Raw genomic sequence first — 20,294 nt, 5'->3', positions numbered from 1 at the left:
CGAAGAACTAGGAGTGGACACAGAAGGCATAGAGGATCTAGTATTAGAATCAGAAATTAAAAAAAAAAAAGAAAACTTTGGAAGACTTAAGATCGAATAAAGTAGAAGGGGTAGACAACATTCCATTAGAAAATCTAAAATCACTGGGGGAAATGACAAGAAAACGAAAACGTTCATTCCGTAGATTGCAAGAGCCGACAAGTTGCAGAATTATCGCACAGTCAGCTCAATAGCTCATGCATCCAAGTAGCTGACAAGAATAGTATACAGAAGAATGAAAAAGAAAATTGAAGATGCGTTAGATGACGACCAGTTTGGCTTTAGGAAAGGTAAAGGCACCTGAGAGGCGATTATTTAATGGAAGCAAGACTGAAGAAGAAACAAGACACGTTCATAGGATATGTCGACGTGGAAAAAGCGTCGACAAGGAAAAATCGTGCAAGTTGTTCGAAATTCTGAAAAAATAGGAGTAAACTGTAGGAGAAGACGGGTCATATACAATGTATATAAGAACCAAGGGGAAACAACAAGAGTGGAAGGCGAAGAACGAAGTGTTCGGATTAAAAAGGGTGTAACACAGGGATGTGGATTTTCGAGCATACCGTTCAAACTATAAACCGAAGGAGTAATTAAGGAAATAAAAGAAAGTTTAAAGAGTGGATGTAAAATTCGAGGTAAAAGATATCAATGAGAAAATTCGCTGATGACATTGCTGTCCTCAGTGGCCCGCAGCTCATGGTCTTGCGGTAGCGTTCTCCCTTCCCGCGCATGGGGTCCTGGGTTCGATTCCCGGCGGAAGTCAATGGCAAACCACCGCCACTAGGACTTTGCCTAGTATAGCGGTGCGGGTCTCCCGCATCGTCCCCTACGCTCCTCGGAGTATGGGACCTCATCATCATCATCATCCTCAGTGGAAGTGAAGAAGAATTACAGGATCTGCTGAACTGAATGAACAGCCTAACGAGTACGGAATATAACTGAGAGTAAATGGAAGAAAGACGAAAGTAATGAGAAGTAGGAGAAATGAGAACAGCGAGAAACTTAACATCAGGATTGGTGATCACGAAGTAGATGAAGTTAAGGAATTCTGCTACCTAGGCTGCAAAATAAGGTATGATGAACGGAGCAAGGAGGGCATAAAAAGCAGACTATCACTAGGCAAAGGGAATTCCTGGTCAAGGGAAGTCTACTAGTATTAAACAAATGTCTTAATTTGAGGAACTAATTTCCGAGAATGTACGTTTGGATCACAGCATTGTATGGTAGCGAAACATGGATTGTGGGAAAAGAAGACAGGAAGAGAATCTAAGCATTTGAGATGTGGTGTTTCCGAAAAATGTTGAAAATAAGGTGGACTGGTAGGGTCAGTTATAAGGAGCTTCTCCAGAGAATCTGCGAGGAAAGGGATATGTAGAAAACTGACAAGAAGAAGGGACGGGATGGTAGGAAATCTGTTAAGACATCAGAGAATAACTAGAGGAAACTGTAGAGGATGACAGACACTGGAAAACATCCAGAAAATAATTGAGGACGTAGGTTGCAAGTGCTACTCCGAGATGAACAGTTTGGCACATGAGAGGAATTCGCAGCGGGCCGCATCAAACCAATCAGAAGACTTACGACTAGAAACAGTGATCATCCTCATTGTTATCAAATACTACGACTGGCTAGCTGATGTCTTCATGTTTTGTGACCTCTGTCCATCTAACAACTGCTCCCTCGCAGAAATCGAGAAGCAGCTGAGCCCTTCAGACATGTGCGCGGGCAACGTACCTGTTGCCTCTTCCAGTTTTCCACAGCAGAACGACTACTTCGCATACACGAGATACTTTTGAAGCCTGTACTCTGCCCCAAAGGGCCCACGACTTACGTCCTGCCTACCACTTGACTTCACGAGATACAATCCGCTCCATGCAGGCCTTTCGGCCAGTGAGCCTACGGGGCAGAATGTGGACAGACACTTCAATCGTCCATTTCATGCTAACGCTCATAGTACTTGCTCTCAGATATTGCATTCTACCGCACTCTCAGAAGGTTGTATCCCAAAGGGCGAAAACTCTCGTCTTTGAAAAGAGTACGGTCGACCCTGAACTGCAGCCACTTAGTCGGATTGAGGGAAGATCGACCTATTATCTCCAGGTTGGAGAACAGTTTCTGTCCCCTGGAAATTAGAAAACTGGCGCTGACATTCACAACCGCAACGAGCACTAGCCGACGGGCGGAGACAGAAAATGATACGTTACAAACGTTGTATTTGATATCATCTCACACTTTAATTGTTAATATCATTCTGAATTATCAGATTTCGCTTGCGTTCAATTTCTTGTCCACAGGTTTTGCCTCTGTCCCCAGTAAACTAGGATTCAGCGTCGTACTCAAGTACTCGACTAAGGACTTCTTCCTCAGTCTCTAGTTCGCTATTGGTACCAATACACATCTTTATTTGGAGAAACTTTTCTGCCCCTCCTTCAGTCTGTTTCTCATAGCTCACTTACGGCCATTTAATGCCATATTTCTTGTTGCATAGCAGAATCCTTCCACTTCTTAAATAATGTGACAGGTCAACACAACCTTTTATTCTACTCTTTGGCTCTGTTTTGTTCATACGTAACCCCAGTCATGTGCTAAGTAGATTGGCAGTTGAATTCAGCAGTTCATCTAAGTCCGTAAACGTATTCAGAAGGAGCGGTGATCGAATTCCCTTCAGTTCCTGATTTTCTCTGATTATTTCATCTGCTGTTTCGTTTTATTGTTTTAGTTTTCTAAGCTTTTTCTTCAATTATGAGTTAATATAATGCCATAAGACATTAGTGAATAGGAAAAGTAAGTTTTGTTTGACATTTTCATCTCCTACATTTGATTTTACCCGCAACACAATGGAGTTCAGTCGTTTGAATGATCTGTAACACGTGGCGATTTCAGGTTCTCATAAATATAAATACAAATTTATAATACTATCATATTTATTTATTCACTCTAATGTATTATTTCTAGTGGTGTGATCAGTTTCTTTGCAGTAGAGAACTGAATGTATTCTGCTTTTTCTATGTTCACTAACGGTTCATTTGCAGAGCGATCAGTTAGTAGTTTTCAATAAATTTTATTTACATCTTCAAATGAACTTTTTCCATTAGGCTTTATTTAGTTATTTGTTTATTTATTTACTCTTCACAGCCACTTTCTATTATCTCGAAATCTAAATTAGGTCACACTACTGGTATTTTTGTGTACAATGAAAAGTGAACATCATTACTACCAGACACTTTGTCAGTGAATCTCAAAACTGTTTCCCGCTACATAACTATGAATACCCATCCTTACACATGTAACAGAATTTCCCTTCTTGCTTCTGTCCATTCCTAATCCATTGCTTTAAATTCTGTCGCCCATCATGGCTCAATCAGTTTCCAGCTCCAATAAACCACGCCAACTTTCCATTTTCTCCAAATCAATAATTACTCCATACTTCGAATACCTACAAGAGAGCTTTATTTCCATCCTTACAGCCAGCTCGATTTATAAAAAAAAAAACACTTAACATTATACGCAAAACTTCTTATACTAAGATAAAATCAAAATACTTCAACAACACTACAAATTCTACAGAGGGAAAACCCTAACAATACAACAAATAAACACAAGAAAGAAAAAAAGTTTCTACCGCTGAAAAATTACTATTAAACCCTTAACCAATTACCCAACAACTGACACTACTGTCGGTACTACCGTTTCTATAGTTAAGATCGGTACATTTTTCTTTTTGTTCATTAATCAGAGTACATAATCTTGTAGAGCTTTATGAGGCTTGATTACAATACTTTCATCTTCAGCAAAGCGAATTGTTTCTGAATCATTTATATATGATCAAAGATCATTTTTAAACAGTAAGAACAAGAGCGACCCCAATATTATTCTCCACTCTGAAGATGGTTCTACATTGTCGTACCTACAGATTGTGCTTCTGATAATTAAAGCAGTTTCCAATCAAGTTGTTAATCATTCTTATTTCTTGTACCGTAAGTATGTCTCTTAGCTGTACCTTAACTACATACAAATTTCTTTCTCAGGTGAAGAGAGTGTGCGGACCACACATGTGGGACTATGGTGTTACGGACGAGAACACTGCACACGATGGAGTCCGTTCCAACGGCACTGCGTTCCAGCAGAGCTTGCCTGGTGAGTATGTGGCTCCATCCAGTTGTCTCAACTTTTCTCCTGCCTCAGAAATCTCAACACTCAGGTTATCCCTCTAATACATGCAATACAATGGGGTGTCTCTAACTAGAGATATTTCTGCGGTGAGCGAGCGCCGTTACGATCAGTGTATAAACTTTACTGCCGTGAGCCACAGCGCTTCTGAGCGACGGTGTCGTTTCTTTCCGAAACCAAATTGCGGTTTAACTGAGTCGTTTCGACTACACAGATTTCTGATGTCGACCAAATGGCAACACTTGCGTCAGCATCGCAAATACAAGTAAAATGATGAGTTCAAAATTATTATTATTTTCGATTATTCCCATTTAAGAGAGCGTTTGAACTTGAATTCCTTTATGATGATTGTTTATGTTTTTTCTGAGCCCAAATTTATTTCATGTGTTCACTGTGTTGTTTCTTTCGCTCCGCTGTCCATTTGCATCCTGGTCTCTTCTGTGTTGAGGTGTCAAATTTATGTTTTTTGATGATGTTCCTGAATTCAGTTCTATTTTCTGCATTGTTTACTGTTATGTGTGCTTGTCTGAGGTCCTCTTCAACTTCTTTGATCCATTTTGTTTTTCCCCTGCCTGAGTTGATGACTTTAAGAATTCGCTTTGAAATTCTGTTTTCATTCATCCTGTGGATATGTCCGTAGAACTGCATTCTTCTTTTCCTTATTGTATCCGTGATCTTGTCTGTGTATTTATATAATTCTGATGTTGGTCTCTTCTTCCAGATTCCTTGCTCTTGTATCGGGCCAAAAATTTTCCTGAGAGTTTTTCTTTCTTGTTTCTCTATTTCTTTGATTTTAGTTTGCCCACCTATTTGTGTTGTTTCAGATGCATACAGTGCCTCCGGAAGTACGACAGTGTTGTAGTGCCTCAATTTTGCGTTAATGGATATGGACGTTTTGTTATAATAGTTCCACGTGAGTTTATATGCTTTCTGTAGTTTTTTTTTATTCTTTCCTCATTGGCCTTTAGGTTGATCCCTGATGGCTGGATGATTTCTCCCAGGTACTTAAAATGTGGTACTTGTACGATTTTCCCATGGGTTGTCACAATAGGCAATTTGTCTTGTGGCACTCTTTCTACGTACTGGGTTTTCTCATATGAGATTTGCAGGCCAGTTCCTTGTGCAATTTCGTGTAACTTCTCTATGGCGTTAGTGGCTTCTTTTCTATTATTTGTGAGGATTGCAAGGTCATCTGCAAAAGCTAAACACTTCACATTGAATCTATTATCTTTTCTAATGCCAATCTGGATTCCTTTGACTTCTTTTTCCCATGTCCTGATGATTTTTTCAAGAATGATATTAAAGAGTAATTATTATTATTATTATTATTATTTATTTCTGTTAATTGATAAATAAGCCAGGATAATGTCAATAGTCTTGTCTTCACCACACCAGATCATAAACTTAAATTAACTTTAACTACAAGGTTACTGCATTAGCTATCCGGTTCACCCACTTTCAGTTACCAAATCAGGAAGTTTATTTACACGTGTGGCTCAACTTATAAAAAGTACTGTATCCTACTCCAGATGAATATAAACAAGGACAGTTACGATGCCACAATAATAACAGCTGTAATCAAGCAAACAGTGTGGTAATTAAAGCATTTCGATTTTTACTGGTACTTCCGTAAACATGGTGTAGTGCAACAAAACATGTTTTTCAGAATCAGACGCCACCGTTGCTGGTATTGCCGATTAGTACGGTAATGTCGAACGACAGCGATGATAATGACTTTGCCGGGCTCACCGGTTCGCCGCTGTCTGCGGTGTATTGTTTCCTGTGACTACAGGCTAATTCACAAGTCTCCCACCCGCTTGCGAGGCCTACTCATTGTTTTTACTCGTTTACATAATCTACTGGAGAACGCTAGAGATGGCTACGCGTGGAGTTCGGTTACACTTCCAAAACAGTTCGTAAGACAATCTGCTCCCAACGTTACAACGCATTTTAAACTATTTTTTCCTGTTGTAGTTAATGTAACTGTTTCCGTGTGAGAAAAAATTAATAGTTTCCTATGTAAACACTCTACATGTCTTCATTTATGTGCCTTTTGTGTCTTCTGTTGAAATGACGTCTGCTTAAAGTCGCACGCCATTTTACTTGTCTTTGCTACACTCACTTGTGATCTGAAGATGGCCTAAGACACTGAAAACCAGTTCGTTACCAAATAAATATCATTTTCTAGAATATCAAAAAATGTTTCCTGATTAACATTATAAACATTACACCATAAATGGTGTTTCATGTTTCAAAAGAGAGGAAAAGATTAAAAATGCAATCACCCGTCAAGCGTCGTGACTCAGCTCGCTCTACTACTGTGGAAGTTAGTCTGTGATGTCTTAACAGAGGTCCTGTCATCCGCTCCTTTCTTCTTGTCAGTGTTATCCATATACTCCTTTCCTCGCCCTGTCCCCGGAGAACCTACTCATTCCTCACCTTATCAGTCCACCTAATTATCAACATTCGTCTGTAGCACCACATCTCAAATGCTTCTATTCTCTTCTGTTCCGGTTTTACTACAGTCCATGCTACAGTGCCATAAAATACTGTGCTCCATATTGCATTCTCAGAAATTTCTTCGTCAAATTAAGGTTCAAATGGCTCTGAGCACCATGGGACTTAACATCTGAGGTAATCAGTCCCATAGAACTTTGAACTACTTAAACCTGACTAACCTAAGGACATCACATACATCCATGCCCGAGGCAGGATTCGAACCTGAGACCGCACCGGTCGCGCGGTTCGAGACTGAAGCGCCTAGAACCGCTCGGCCACACAAGCCGGCTTCAAATTAAGGCCTATGTTTGATACTAGCAGACTTATCTTGGCAGGAATGCACTTTTTGCCATTGCTAGTCTCATTTGATGCCGTCCTTGCTTCGTCCGTCACAGGTTATTTTGCTTCCTTGGTAGCAGATTTCCATGACTTCATTTACTTGATGAACACAAATCCTGATGTTAGGTTTCTCGTTGTTCTCATTTCTGCTCCTTCTCAGTGTTTTCGTCTTTCTTCGATTTGGTCTCAATTCTGTACTCATTAGACTGTTCATTCCATTCAGCATAGCCTGTAATTCTTGAACCTTCCTTTTATTTCTTTTATTTGCTTGATCGATGTATAGATTGAGCTGTATGGGGCAAAAGACTACATCTCTTACACCCCTTTTAACCCGAGAACTTCATTCATTTTGTCCCATTCTTATTGTTCTGTCTTGTTTCTTGCACATACTGTACACTCTTTGACATAAAACTTGACCGGCGGCCGGCCGCTTCAGAGGCTAAGTCCGCGCCGATCGCGACATGGGACAAAAAAACTGGCCAACTCGCTAATTCTCTAAGTCCGGTTATCTGCACAATCTGGCAACACTGTAGACTGCGGCACTTCCTGGAGGAAAACTTGTCCCATGACAGAGAAACTCTAGGCTGATTACGCCTGTGGTCTAGCGGTAGCGTGCGTTGTTTCTGTTCATAATGTCAGTTGATCGAGAGCAGCTGGCACAAAATATTTTTATAGCCTCTTCTGTCTCAATGCTGAAGACGTGAATGTAATGGTAGCGCAGATTCAATCTATTTCGCTTTGTGACACACCGATATCAAAATTTTATCCAGTAACGATTTTGCGGCAGATTTCCTGCAGACTGTCCTCCTCTGGACGCCGTATGCGGCAAAGCTCCGGGATCCATTTGCTGGCTACTGGCAGCGGCCGTGGCGACAGCAGCGGCGCTGCACTCCCCCGTTCTTTATCGAAAGCGCCTGCTACCGCTCATCGCTTTTGATGATTTAAAACGCTTTATTATTAAATGTTGCTCCACAGAAAATTTCTACAATTTCCATTCACGCTCAAAAGCAACGGAGACAGACGCCCTGATTAGTAGGCGCGTATTATATTACATTAATCGGCAAGAGCTGAGTATGGCCCGAAATTAATTTTATAGACTGGGACGAAATTAAACCACCTCACTACATTCGATGAATTTATAAATGCTTCATACCTCGTTTCTTTTCCTTTCAAACTCAATTATTTGTGCAACTTTTGGTCAATGTTTGGATGTTTTCGTCAAGCCAGAGTGAGCGTCTGTGGTGTAAAGTGTATTACAGTTCTTGTTTCATTCCTTATGGTAAGTCTATGCGATAAACTGTGTGAATACCTTGCAATGCATGCTCTGTAGCAGTGCAGGAACATTGCACATTTGGAGTTCCATGTATGGGTTCATGAAGTATTTATTGTTGATCGGAAGTGATAGTTAAGGTCATCAGATTTAAACCAGAAAAATTTGTCGTTTTGAAGGTTTCAGAGAACGAAAAGGAATTGCTAACGCCGGTGTTAGAAAACGTCTACAGTTAAATGCTATTGCAAAAATTTAGAAGAAGGGAACTACATTAATGAACATGTGCACTTCATAAACAACCTTCTGACATGTTAGACCTATATGACGAACAAAGCTCAAATTTATATCATTGACAGTCGGTTTGAATCTTTTCAGGGTCTATTTTACAGTGAAGCACCTTGGAATTTGCAAAGCAGAAATCCATGATATTAACTTAATTTACTAAGTCGAAATCGAAGATTGATGTTTAAAGGCATTCTTCAGATTTCGCATAAGAAATTTTTACTAGCAGTTTGCAACTCCATTAATTAAAATGGAAAATAAAAGGTTGCTGTCAGCGGCTTCTACCGTGATTCGAACTGCTATGTCTTATAGTACCAGCACTGCAACGCACAAGGGAACCTCTGAGCTAACGACACACTGGCGAGCAGAGGCGGAATATAGTCACTGCGATGTTGCCTGAGCCTCAAAACGCAACCTTAAACACACGAACAGAGGAGGTGGAGATTACTGTTTTAACGTCCCGTCGACAACGATGTCATTAGAGACGGAGCACAAGCTCGGATTAGGGAAGGATGGGGAAGGAAATCGGCCGTGCCCTTCCTAAGGAACCATCCCGGCATTTGCCTGAAGCGATTTAGGGAAATCATTGAAAACCTAAAGCAGGATGGCCGGACGCGGGATTGCACCGTCGTCATCCCGAATGCACACCCAACAGGTGTTACTTATGTGAAGAAAGCCAATCTTGGAGTCCAGAAATTAAATATACTTTCTAATTGTGTCATCTTGCAGTGGATTATATCGTACGAGTCTTCGATGTGGAAAACGAATGTCAAGTGAATTTAGCGAGGTAACGCCGACCTACACCCGGAAGTAAATGCACTATCAGAGTGTTGACAAATACTTGCTACGACGCTGCCATTTCTAGGCTCTCTGACGAGGCAGCTCTTCAGCGAAATGCTTGCCGTGATTCTCCGATACGGTTCTTCAGAGTGGAGACGCGCGCGCACGTTTGGTTTTTATGCGGCGTTCTCCCCTGATGGTTTCTGACGTCGCCTTGTGGGCTATGTATACATATGAGACATTCAATTATCATTAATCCAGAATGATACAAGTTTCAGCTTCCGGCGTGGAAGAAGGCTGTTGACGCCGACATTATATCATTTCAACGTAGGGAAAGCAAAACGGATCATTCAATGTTTCTCATTCAACATAAAGCATGTGAGATAATTTCCCGTAACGTTCGTAATCATCTAAAAATACAAACGAAGTAAAAATACACCGGAAGCTTATTCGAATTGAATATAACGCTTTGCACCTCGATGTCGAATTTGTCCACTTGCAATCTTTTGCAGCATACACATAGAATGTCATGATTACCACGAGAATGAAGAAATATGTTGGTAAGGATGGAAGCAAGAAGAGACGCAGTCAACAAATATTCTATTCCTCATGGCATTCATTTCATTTGACACGTAAGAAGAGGTAAAGCGGGAATTTACTTTCGTTAACACGAAAGATATGCCGCACATATTGATAACGAGGAAGTCTGCGTCTTCATACGTTTCCTCCTTGAAATCTGTATGCTCTATTATATACTAAGTAGCCCGATCATTGTTTCAGTAATGTTACCCTCTTGTTTGACCCCGTAACGATGAACAGATTCCAAATGCATGTCTCCCTTCCTGGGTTGTTTTTTGTGTTTTATTGCTTGGAATTCCTGAATCAGACCACTGTGCCTTCCCCCCTCGTGGGTTAGGTCTCAAAACTAAACCGCTTTGTATCCAATGGCATAATTTATTCAGACAGCATCAGCATAAGACTATCAAACAAAGCCTTCCATTTACAGTTGCAGCACTCTAACCAGCACTGACCAAAGTGTAATCCACGGTCATGGTCCTAAATTACCAGCTGTCTGCTACTGTGGCAAAGTCCGTACTACACTGTCGATTCCGCAGCACCATTTTATCTGGTAACACTGTGTAGTTGCACAGTTGTGCTACCAGGTCTGTCCTCACACTGTCAACTTTATGTATCTCACTTCTCCTGCAGCGTAGATCACGAGGAGCCGAAGTAAATGAGTGTATTCTGCATGACGTAACATTCAGTATTCCCTTCTTTCATAGCCACTCTTCATGTGCATCGATACCAAATAGGAATGCGAAAACTCTTGCGAGTGAGAGAATGACAATAACAATCGTAACAAGAACAAGCAAATAATGAATGATGTTTATTCCAACGCAGAACGAGAATGGCTTTAAACATAAAAATCTGTATCTATATCTATATCCATATCTATTGATCTTTGAGTTGGCACAATGCAAATATATTCTTAGCATTTAGTTACTGAATTTAGATCTGGATGTTTGCAGAGAAAAGGAAAAGTCGGTACTTCTCGCTAGTGTAATATAATGTGAACCAGCAACTACCCTTTCCTTAGAACACGACTCAAGCAGGTCCTCAAGTAGGTAGCAAGGCACTGCTGCATTCTCTTCCCTGACATTGCTCTGATGACGGTTAATGCAGATAGTTCCGATTATGAAATACAAAACGTATTGCAGGTTAGTTCCTAGGATAGTAACATTAAATTTGCGTTGTAGACGGCACATGAACGTGACGACTATCCATATTACTCATCAATATAAAAAGACAATATTTTGGGAATTTAGCAGGATTACTCAAAATGAATTCTGAAATTGGGTGACTGACTGCACAGGTGCTAAACGTCGTCAAGAGTATACGATGTCCTAATCGCATTAGGAATATGAAGATCGTCTTCGACAGCTCGCAACTTTCACATTGCTATCTCCACCCTACTCCAGACAGCCCTCGGTGGAGTTGCACTACGTTGCCGATGTTATGGAAGGCCTTCAAACCGACAACAGACCACATATTGAAAACTACAAGCGAATTCTCTTGCAGCGTGAGCTTATTGTAACTAATCTAAAAATTATTGGAGAGGAACATTGTCCTATTCAAAAAAAGTAAAATGTTACACACTGTTGACGTCAAACGGACATTATCTATGTCCTGTCTTGTGTCCTACTCATCTATAATATCAAGTGTACTATGAAAATGATTATATATAATGGATGATAGGGTAATGCATTGATACCAGATGGTGGGGGCCGGCCGGTGTGGCCGTGCGGTTCTAGGCGCTTCAGTCTGGAACCGCGTGACGGCTACGGTCGCAGGTTCGAATCCTGCCTCGGGCATGGATGTGAGTGATGTCCTTAGGTTAGTTAGGTTTAAGTAGTTCTAAGTTCTAGGGGACTGATGACCTTAGAAGTTAAGTCCCATAGTGCTCAGAGCCATTTGAACCATTTGAACTATTTAACACAAAATGACATTAAAAATTAAAGTTATTCACGAGCAGCTAGTTGAGAATATGTATGAACATTAAATGACACGACGAACTGAAATAATATGACGAAGAGTTCAGCGCTCACTGGGAATAGAGCCCCACACATATCGTTGTTGACTACACACAAAGAGATGTCAGCTACCGAATTTTTCTCCACCAGCTGCTCAGAATAGCATCTTGAACTTACAGTCATCTCGCAAATAGTTCTGTGTCTCACTGGGAGTTAAAAACGTCAGATATCGTTAGTGTTGACAACGAATGAAAATACATTAAAAATCAAAATTATTATCCACCAGCAGATAGGTGTTCTCATGATAGAGCTTGATAATACATAATTAAATCTTTAGTGCCGGGCCAGGATTCGATCCCATTCACGCGTAATATGTGAAGGTGTTGAGGAATCTGCAGTTTTGAACAAACAACAAATTGTAGCCGAGCTGTATTGCCACGAAGGGATCAAATTCCGCGTTAAGGGCGGTCTGAGTTGCATTCCCAGTTTAGAACCAATTTTATCGACATACAGAAGCTCAAATAAAAGATGGAATAAGTGTCCTGTGACCATACATAGCGTTTGTGTCGTCACTTGAAATGAATAACTAGTATAAGAAAGGTTACTGGTGATAGAGTTTCTACATGTCGCCACTCCAGACTTTATTGTGGTTCAACCTACCGTCTACTTGGTAAAGAAGGAATATCATCTTTAATGTGAATTTTCAGACCACGCAGCCATTATATCTCCTTCACTTGGTGTAGCCAGGAGAGACTGGAATCTGTCTCTCCCTATCTAAAATCATTGACGGAAGTGGGAATCGAACCCAGACCATAGGTATAACAACCTATCATCCGTCCAACAGACCACGAAATCCTCTTCTCTGCGAGTCATTTTTCTATCGTAACGCAGTTGCGCCACACTGGATGAGAATTCTGACACACAGGCTCCCTGTAGTAATTTGCAGCATGTTCAGTAAATTCATTTACTTGGTTGACCGAATCACCATGAACTAGCTGCCTCGGCTACCCAGTGCATACATTCGACTATTTTGTAATCACAGAAATAAAATCACGTAACTGCCACCTACACACAACTGCCAACAGTGTAGGATGCAGAAGTTTAAATAGGAAGTGTTCCTTTCCACTTGAGCTATTCTATTGCGCTATCTGTTACTAGAAAACGTCGTTCAGTCCAAAAGAAAAGCTGTAACTGTTTGTCTCTCAGAAGTCAAGACCTGGCCATATGCATAATCTCACAGTGCTGTGGAATCCAAAGGTTCTGGAGGAATAGTTGCCGAGCTCTGGAGCTGCTGTAGCTACGTGTCAGCTTGTAGCATAGATAAGATGTCGCGAGTTCGAATACATTCAGTGCTACATTTTTTAAAACGCAATTCTGCTCTCTGCTGAAGGTATCAATCTAATGGAACTTTGAACATAATTCCCTTCACTTCTCAACCCAAAGTAGTCGCATGTGGAAAAAGGGCTAACTACTGTGACATTTCGTTCTATTCAGGTTTAATAGACAGCAAGCAGCAGATGCATCTCGAAGATGTGCAGGGAGAGCGCATCGTGCCATAATATGTCAGAAAAGTATTTTCTACATTAGCCGTCGTGTGGTAGTAATATTTTATTCTTCTTCAAACTTTGTTTGACAGCTTTAACTCAGAACAAGTTTTCTACATGCATGTAATCAATAAACTGCATGTGCATTGTCAGACTGTCATAGGTAACATCAGAGAATTCGCATATATCGTTGATGATTAATTTCTCTCTCATGTTTACTATTGTTTTAACAACACTAAAGGAAACCTTACGAAAATTGTGCACTGTATTATAAGAAATGAAATAAAACTAACCATGATAACCTTACGACGAAAGTTTCTGTACACAAGCATGCCTCTATCGACACGAATTAGTAAAATACTACTCACTTAGATTTTGATTGGGTCTGTGTTTAATTGGTATGCTGTGTCATACTCAAGAGGTATGCAAATGTGGCATTTCATAAATATAGTTATGTATTCCTAGAAACCCAAAATTCGCTTGTCAGCAGCGGAAAGAGGCCTTACCTGTTGTGCAGCATTGTAAGTTTTTCAACATTGCACTATGAGCTGAAAGCATTTTCTTGCGATTTCCTTATTGATGTTTGATCTGACTGCTTGTAGCTCTTTCACAGAAGGGATAAAAACGTTACAGTCAGTGAGACTGGAACTGCGAACCGTAACAGACGCTTTTTCACAGGTCAGCACGTTACTACAGAGCTGGCGAGGAGGTATGGGTCTGACCTTCCTATTACGAGGGCAATAGTAACTAGAACTCGTAAACCGCTATTTGAAGGTCGAGATTAGTTGCGGTTTCCACCTGCAACGACTTTCCTGGGCTGAAAACCGTACATTTTCAGTCTTTTGTTACCCTTCAAGCGATAATAACTCAGATTATTCAATGGAAATGACAGGTAAAATCAAGTGAACTTTGAGGCGTAATTCTGTGCACACCAGGAAGTAACTCGTCGATCACAGAGTTGCCAAACATACGTTGCCTTGTTGCCAAATCTCAGTTACAGTACCAGCAGGAAGAAGACGAACCGATGTGATCCTACAGCGGTCTGGGAAGTGACCATAGCTGGTGTCTCCAAGTCGCGGCTGCTACGGCCTGGAATACGTAATGCGTCTGATTCGCTTTCTGTAACTGGGTTTAGGGACTGGAGCGTAGTTACTAATAATACTCAGAACTGACTGCAAACTGAGCATTATAAATCAGTAACTCTCATTGTTGTTTTTATATTTCTTTCGTAAGTGTACTCAAAACTAAGAAAGTCATTCACAGGCGTTTTCGTGCCTCGCCGATAGTCGAGCACAACATACAAATAAAAATAAAAAAGAATGTGTGTGTGTGTGTGTTTGTGTGTGTGTGTGTGTGTGTGTGTGTGAGAGAGAGAGAGAGAGAGAGAGAGAGATAAATAAAAAGCAATGAGAGAGAGTGTAAAAAATTGTTGTAAAGAAATTGAATCATGGTATTTAAAGAAATCTTTCATTAAAATGACACGTTCCACATCATTACGAAATGTCGGATCCATGATCTATGGAACAAGAGTTAATCTAATGTAATCTAATCTAATCTAATCACATCATATTGATGATTAGCCATGAAGAGTCATGAATTACCGAAATTTTGGCCAATACCAGTAACCAAATCTAAACTTGAAAATAAAAGACGACAATTTTTGTAATAAACCGTGACTCCTATCAAGACCCTTTCGTCCCTGTTATCTAACCACGAAAGATGTCTGATATACCTCCATTCTGAAGTAACAAAGTGTGCATGCATTTAAAGATGAAGTGCATGATGTGAAGTTCTGTGACGGAGATACGAACCCAACACGTAATCCGATTGTTAACTAAGAAAAATCAAATGTTACGTATCGGTTTTTCTTACGAGCCGCTAGGTGTCTGAATCTAAAATAAGGATACAAACTTTTGTGCCTAAGCGACAATCGAACTGCACACCTACCGTGCATCCACGAATATAGCTTAAGTATCAGTTGCTTACTCATGAACAGTAAGATGTGTGCGTGTTTGACCAGAAATAACGACACCTGTTGCGATTTTTGGAAACACATGAACAGACATTGAAATTGCGCGTTAATTTTCACTAGCAGGTGGGTGTGCACTTGATAAAGCTAGAAATGAAATTATGAATATTTTTGTACTGGATCAGGTTTCAGACCCACTTACTTACCTTTGGAGGAGACCTAGAGAAGATTGCAGTCTTGGGACCGAGATATTCAGATCCTCGAAAGAGGAGATACGAATTCGAATCACAGTCCAGCACCAAATTTTTAAACGTCTCTAGTTCAATCAAGTACAAGTAAAATAAGAGCCCTGTCCCTTTAAATGGCTATCGGTTCATCAAATAAATTAAAATTTTCTAATGTAAGTAAGCTTACTGGCGACTGTATTTCTGTTTACCATGACTTCCGCTGTGTCATTTCCCAACGTAAACCGGCTCTGCCCAGTTGGTAATGAAGGAACGTGATGTTTAATGCGGATTCTGGATTATAACGTCTTTCTCTTGAGGTTACCAGAGGTAAAATAAATCTGTTTGTGCCTCTTAAAAGTAAATGCCTGAACCCACGCATTGCACCTGTGATAGCTCGTTCCACCATACCATTGTGGCCACATTACCCAGCCCCAAGAGTGTGCTGTAACGGATGATGTGCTTAGCTTACAAAATTAGCCACGGTGGAAAAAATGCGAGTCTATTAAATGGTCAAGTAGAAGCAAGCTTCTGACGCAGAGATTATGCTATTCTCATGTCAGCAGGATGTAAAGACTCTTCTAGGCATCATAGGCTGGATGTGAAGCCATTTTGATTTTTCACAAATTCAGCAAATTTCTTAGTTCGAGAAAATCCACTGTGAAGTGTGAAGTTGCCGGATAATTCGATTATTATTGTTATTATTACTATCATTTTATTCATACCGCTGCTGGAACACGACCGTAGTCTTCAGGTAAAACGCGAGACCAGCTAATATGACGTCTGGCGACCGAAAGCACATATCGACAAAATTTTTATCGCCCCTTTCCTCTCGGTGCTGAAGCTATGAGTGTAATTCAAGCGAATCTACAATATCATATTAGCTGGTCCCGCGTTTTACCTCAAGACTACGGTCGTAGTCAAGAGTAATATACTAAGACTGGAGTCAAGACTTCCTCTGGGAAGTGCCGCAGTCTACATGTTGCTAGATCGAGCATATTGCCAGACATAGAATTCTGAGAGGAGCACGACTGTATTGCCCACCTTACGTGAACGACTCGGCGGTCAATTTTTTGGTCTGAGACTGTATCTACAACACATATTGCACGCTGAAGACCCAGAAGAATTAAAAAAAAAGTAGTTTATGAGAGCAACGTTAACCATAGCGTTCGAAGTATTCATAGTATTGTATACGTGTGTGTAAACGCCTTCCAATGACCACTCAAGAAAGACAAGGATACACAGTCTAGCTCCAATATTATAAATACGCCTCAGTTTGTGGATGAACTCAGACTTAGGTTGATAATAATTGTGAAAATTTAGCAGCACTGTACCCATTGGTGTTAAACTCGTTTTCAACCAATGATTCCCACAGCTACAGGGATACTACTTGTGATACCTCTTAGACAAAATACTTAAGCAGTGTTACCAGACGAAAAGATCAACCTGACACAAACTGTGGGAAGTTTGTTTTACAACCTTCTTACCTGGATATTCAGCTTTTTCCTATTTGAGATATCTGTAAACGTTGCTGCTTAAGACGATTTAAGCAGAAACTAAATTCCCTCAGCTTCGACAATGTTTAAAGAAATCGTCTTATTGGCACTATATCGTGGTTTGTGAATTGTTTACCGGCCGTACTCTGCCGTATTTTGCCGGTTGGAAGGCAAAAGCTTACTGACAAATTTCACACAGAAATTACTGTTACAGTGTACTTATGGAGCCAAATGAGTGAATTGCGTATTTTCCGGTGAGAAAGAGCACTGGCAAACAGTCTTCGATACATTAGGTTATTTAAACTGGTGTCACTCTGAGCTAGAATTTATGGTCAGCGACTAAGTGTAAGGACAACGTTTCGGATGCGAGTTTTGCGACTGTGAAATACTTTCCTATATTATAGAGGCGAATATTAAATTTGAACTAATATTGCGAAAATTGTGTACTTGGACAGCTTAGAATGAAAATACTTCTGTTTATTTCAAAGGGAAACAATAGATTTTCTAAAACACTGTCTGTCATACACAACTTGAAACAGGTCATGTCGACCAAATCATGTGGAAGAACTAACAGCAACGTATATCGGAAGGCAGTAAGATCTCTTGCCTTTTGGTTTGTCAGTACTCGATAGCCATTTCTAGGCGAAAGTAAATGAAGAAAGGCAGTGCGTTTTTGTTACCAAGTAACGTCTTCGTCAATTACGTTAGTTTTAAAGTAATCTACGAGTAATTGCTGGTGTTTGATATTAACATGAAAAGGATTCCGTAGACAGGGAAAGAACCTGTTCTTGGGAAACTACATCTATAGTGACCAAAAGGCATTAAATGATGTTCAAGCACTTGTGTTACAGCAGCGGTATGAATAAAATGATATTAATAATAACAGTAATAATCGAATTATCCGGCAACTTCACACTTCACAGTGGATTTTCTCGAACTAAGAAATTTGCTGAATTTGTGAAAAATCAAAATGGCTTCACATCCAGCCTATGATGCCTAGAAGAGTCTTTACATCCTGCTGACATGAGAATAGCATAATCTCTGCGTCAGAAGCTTGCTTCTACTTGACCATTTAATAGACTCGCATTTTTTCCGCCGTGACTAATTTTGTAAGCTAAGCACATCATCCGTTACAGCACACTCTTGGGGCTGGGTAATGTGGCCACAATGGTATGGTGGAACGAGCTATCACAGGTGCAATGCGTGGGTTCAGGCATTTACTTTTAAGAGGCACAAACAGATTTATTTTACCTCTGGTAACCTCAAGAGAAAGACGTTATAATCCAGAATCCGCATTAAACATCACGTTCCTTCATTACCAACTGGGCAGAGCCGGTTTACGTTGGGAAATGACACAGCGGAAGTCATGGTAAACAGAAATACAGTCGCCAGTAAGCTTACTTACATTAGAAAATTTTATTTTATTTGATGAACCGATAGCCATTTAAAGGGACAGGGCTCTTATTTTACTTGTACTTGATTGAACTAGAGACGTTTAAAAATTTGGTGCTGGACTGTGATTCGAATTCGTATCTCCTCTTTCGAGGATCTGAATATCTCGGTCCCAAGACTGCAATCTTCTCTAGGTCTCCTCCAAAGGTAAGTAAGTGGGTCTGAAACCTGATCCAGTACAAAAATATTCATAATTTCATTTCTAGCTTTATCAAGTGCACACCCACCTGCTAGTGAAAATTAACGCGCAATTTCAATGTCTGTTCATGTGTTTCCAAAAATCGCAACAGGTGTCGTTATTTCTGGTCAAACACGCACACATCTTACTGTTCATGAGTAAGCAACTGATACTTAAGCTATATTCGTGGATGCACGGTAGGTGTGCAGTTCGATTGTCGCTTAGGCACAAAAGTTTGTATCCTTATTTTAGATTCAGACACCTAGCGGCTCGTAAGAAAAACCGATACGTAACATTTGATTTTTCTTAGTTAACAATCGGATTACGTGTTGGGTTCGTATCTCCGTCACAGAACTTCACATCATGCACTTCATCTTTAAATGCATGCACACTTTGTTACTTCAGAATGGAGGTATATCAGACATCTTTCGTGGTTAGATAACAGGGACGAAAGGGTCTTGATAGGAGTCACGGTTTATTACAAAAATTGTCGTCTTTTATTTTCAAGTTTAGATTTGGTTACTGGTATTGGCCAAAATTTCGGTAATTCATGACTCTTCATGGCTAATCATCAATATGATGTGATTAGATTAGATTAGATTACATTAGATTAACTCTTGATCCATAGATCATGAATACGACATTTCGTAATGATGTGGAACGTGTCATTTTAATGAAAGATTTCTTTAAATACCATGATTCAATTTCTTTACAACAATTTTTTACACTCTCTCTCATTGCTTTTTATTTATCTCTCTCTCTCTCTCTCTCTCTCTCTCTCTCACACACACACACACACACACACACAAACACACACACACACACACACATTCTTTTTTATTTTTATTTGTATGTTGTGCTCGACTATCGGCGAGGCACGAAAACGCCTGTGAATGACTTTCTTAGTTTTGAGTACACTTACGAAAGAAATATAAAAACAACAATGAGAGTTACTGATTTATAATGCTCAGTTTGCAGTCAGTTCTGAGTATTATTAGTAACTACGCTCCAGTCCCTAAACCCAGTTACAGAAAGCGAATCAGACGCATTACGTATTCCAGGCCGTAGCAGCCGCGACTTGGAGACGCCAGCTATGGTCACTTCCCAGACCGCTGTAGGATCACATCGGTTCGTCTTCTTCCTGCTGGTACTGTAACTGAGATTTGGCAACAAGGCAACGTATGTTTGGCAACTCTGTGATCGACGAGTTACTTCCTGGTGTGCACGGAATTAAGCTTCAAAGTTCACTTGATTTTACCTGTCATTTCCATTGAATAATCTGAGTTATTATCGCTTGAAGGGTAACAAAAGACTGAAAATGTACGGTTTTCAGCCCAGGAAAGTCGTTGCAGGTGGAAACCGCAACTAATCTCGACCTTCAAATAGCGGTTTACGAGTTCTAGTTACTATTGCCCTCGTAATAGGAAGGTCAGACCCATACCTCCTCGCCAGCTCTGTAGTAACGTGCTGACCTGTGAAAAAGCGTCTGTTACGGTTCGCAGTTCCAGTCTCACTGACTGT

General features: G+C 40.3%; 1 protein-coding gene across 1 annotated transcript in view; it reads left to right on the top strand.

Annotated features, from left to right (window-relative positions):
• Positions 1 to 20,294, top strand: part of LOC126235622 (glypican-5-like) — a 208,122-nt gene that overhangs the window by 124,936 nt on the left and 62,892 nt on the right. The window contains exon 3 of the mRNA XM_049944334.1: positions 4,068 to 4,176. Coding sequence (XP_049800291.1) covers positions 4,068 to 4,176 — 109 coding nt within the window. The remainder of the gene's footprint in view (positions 1 to 4,067; positions 4,177 to 20,294) is intronic.

The sequence above is a fragment of the Schistocerca nitens genome, chromosome 2 (genome assembly GCF_023898315.1).
Source record: "Schistocerca nitens isolate TAMUIC-IGC-003100 chromosome 2, iqSchNite1.1, whole genome shotgun sequence".
In the NCBI taxonomy this organism is placed as follows: domain Eukaryota; kingdom Metazoa; phylum Arthropoda; class Insecta; order Orthoptera; family Acrididae; genus Schistocerca; species Schistocerca nitens.
The sequence above is the reverse complement of the archived record's forward strand: the minus strand, read 5'-3'. Positions and strand labels throughout refer to the sequence as shown.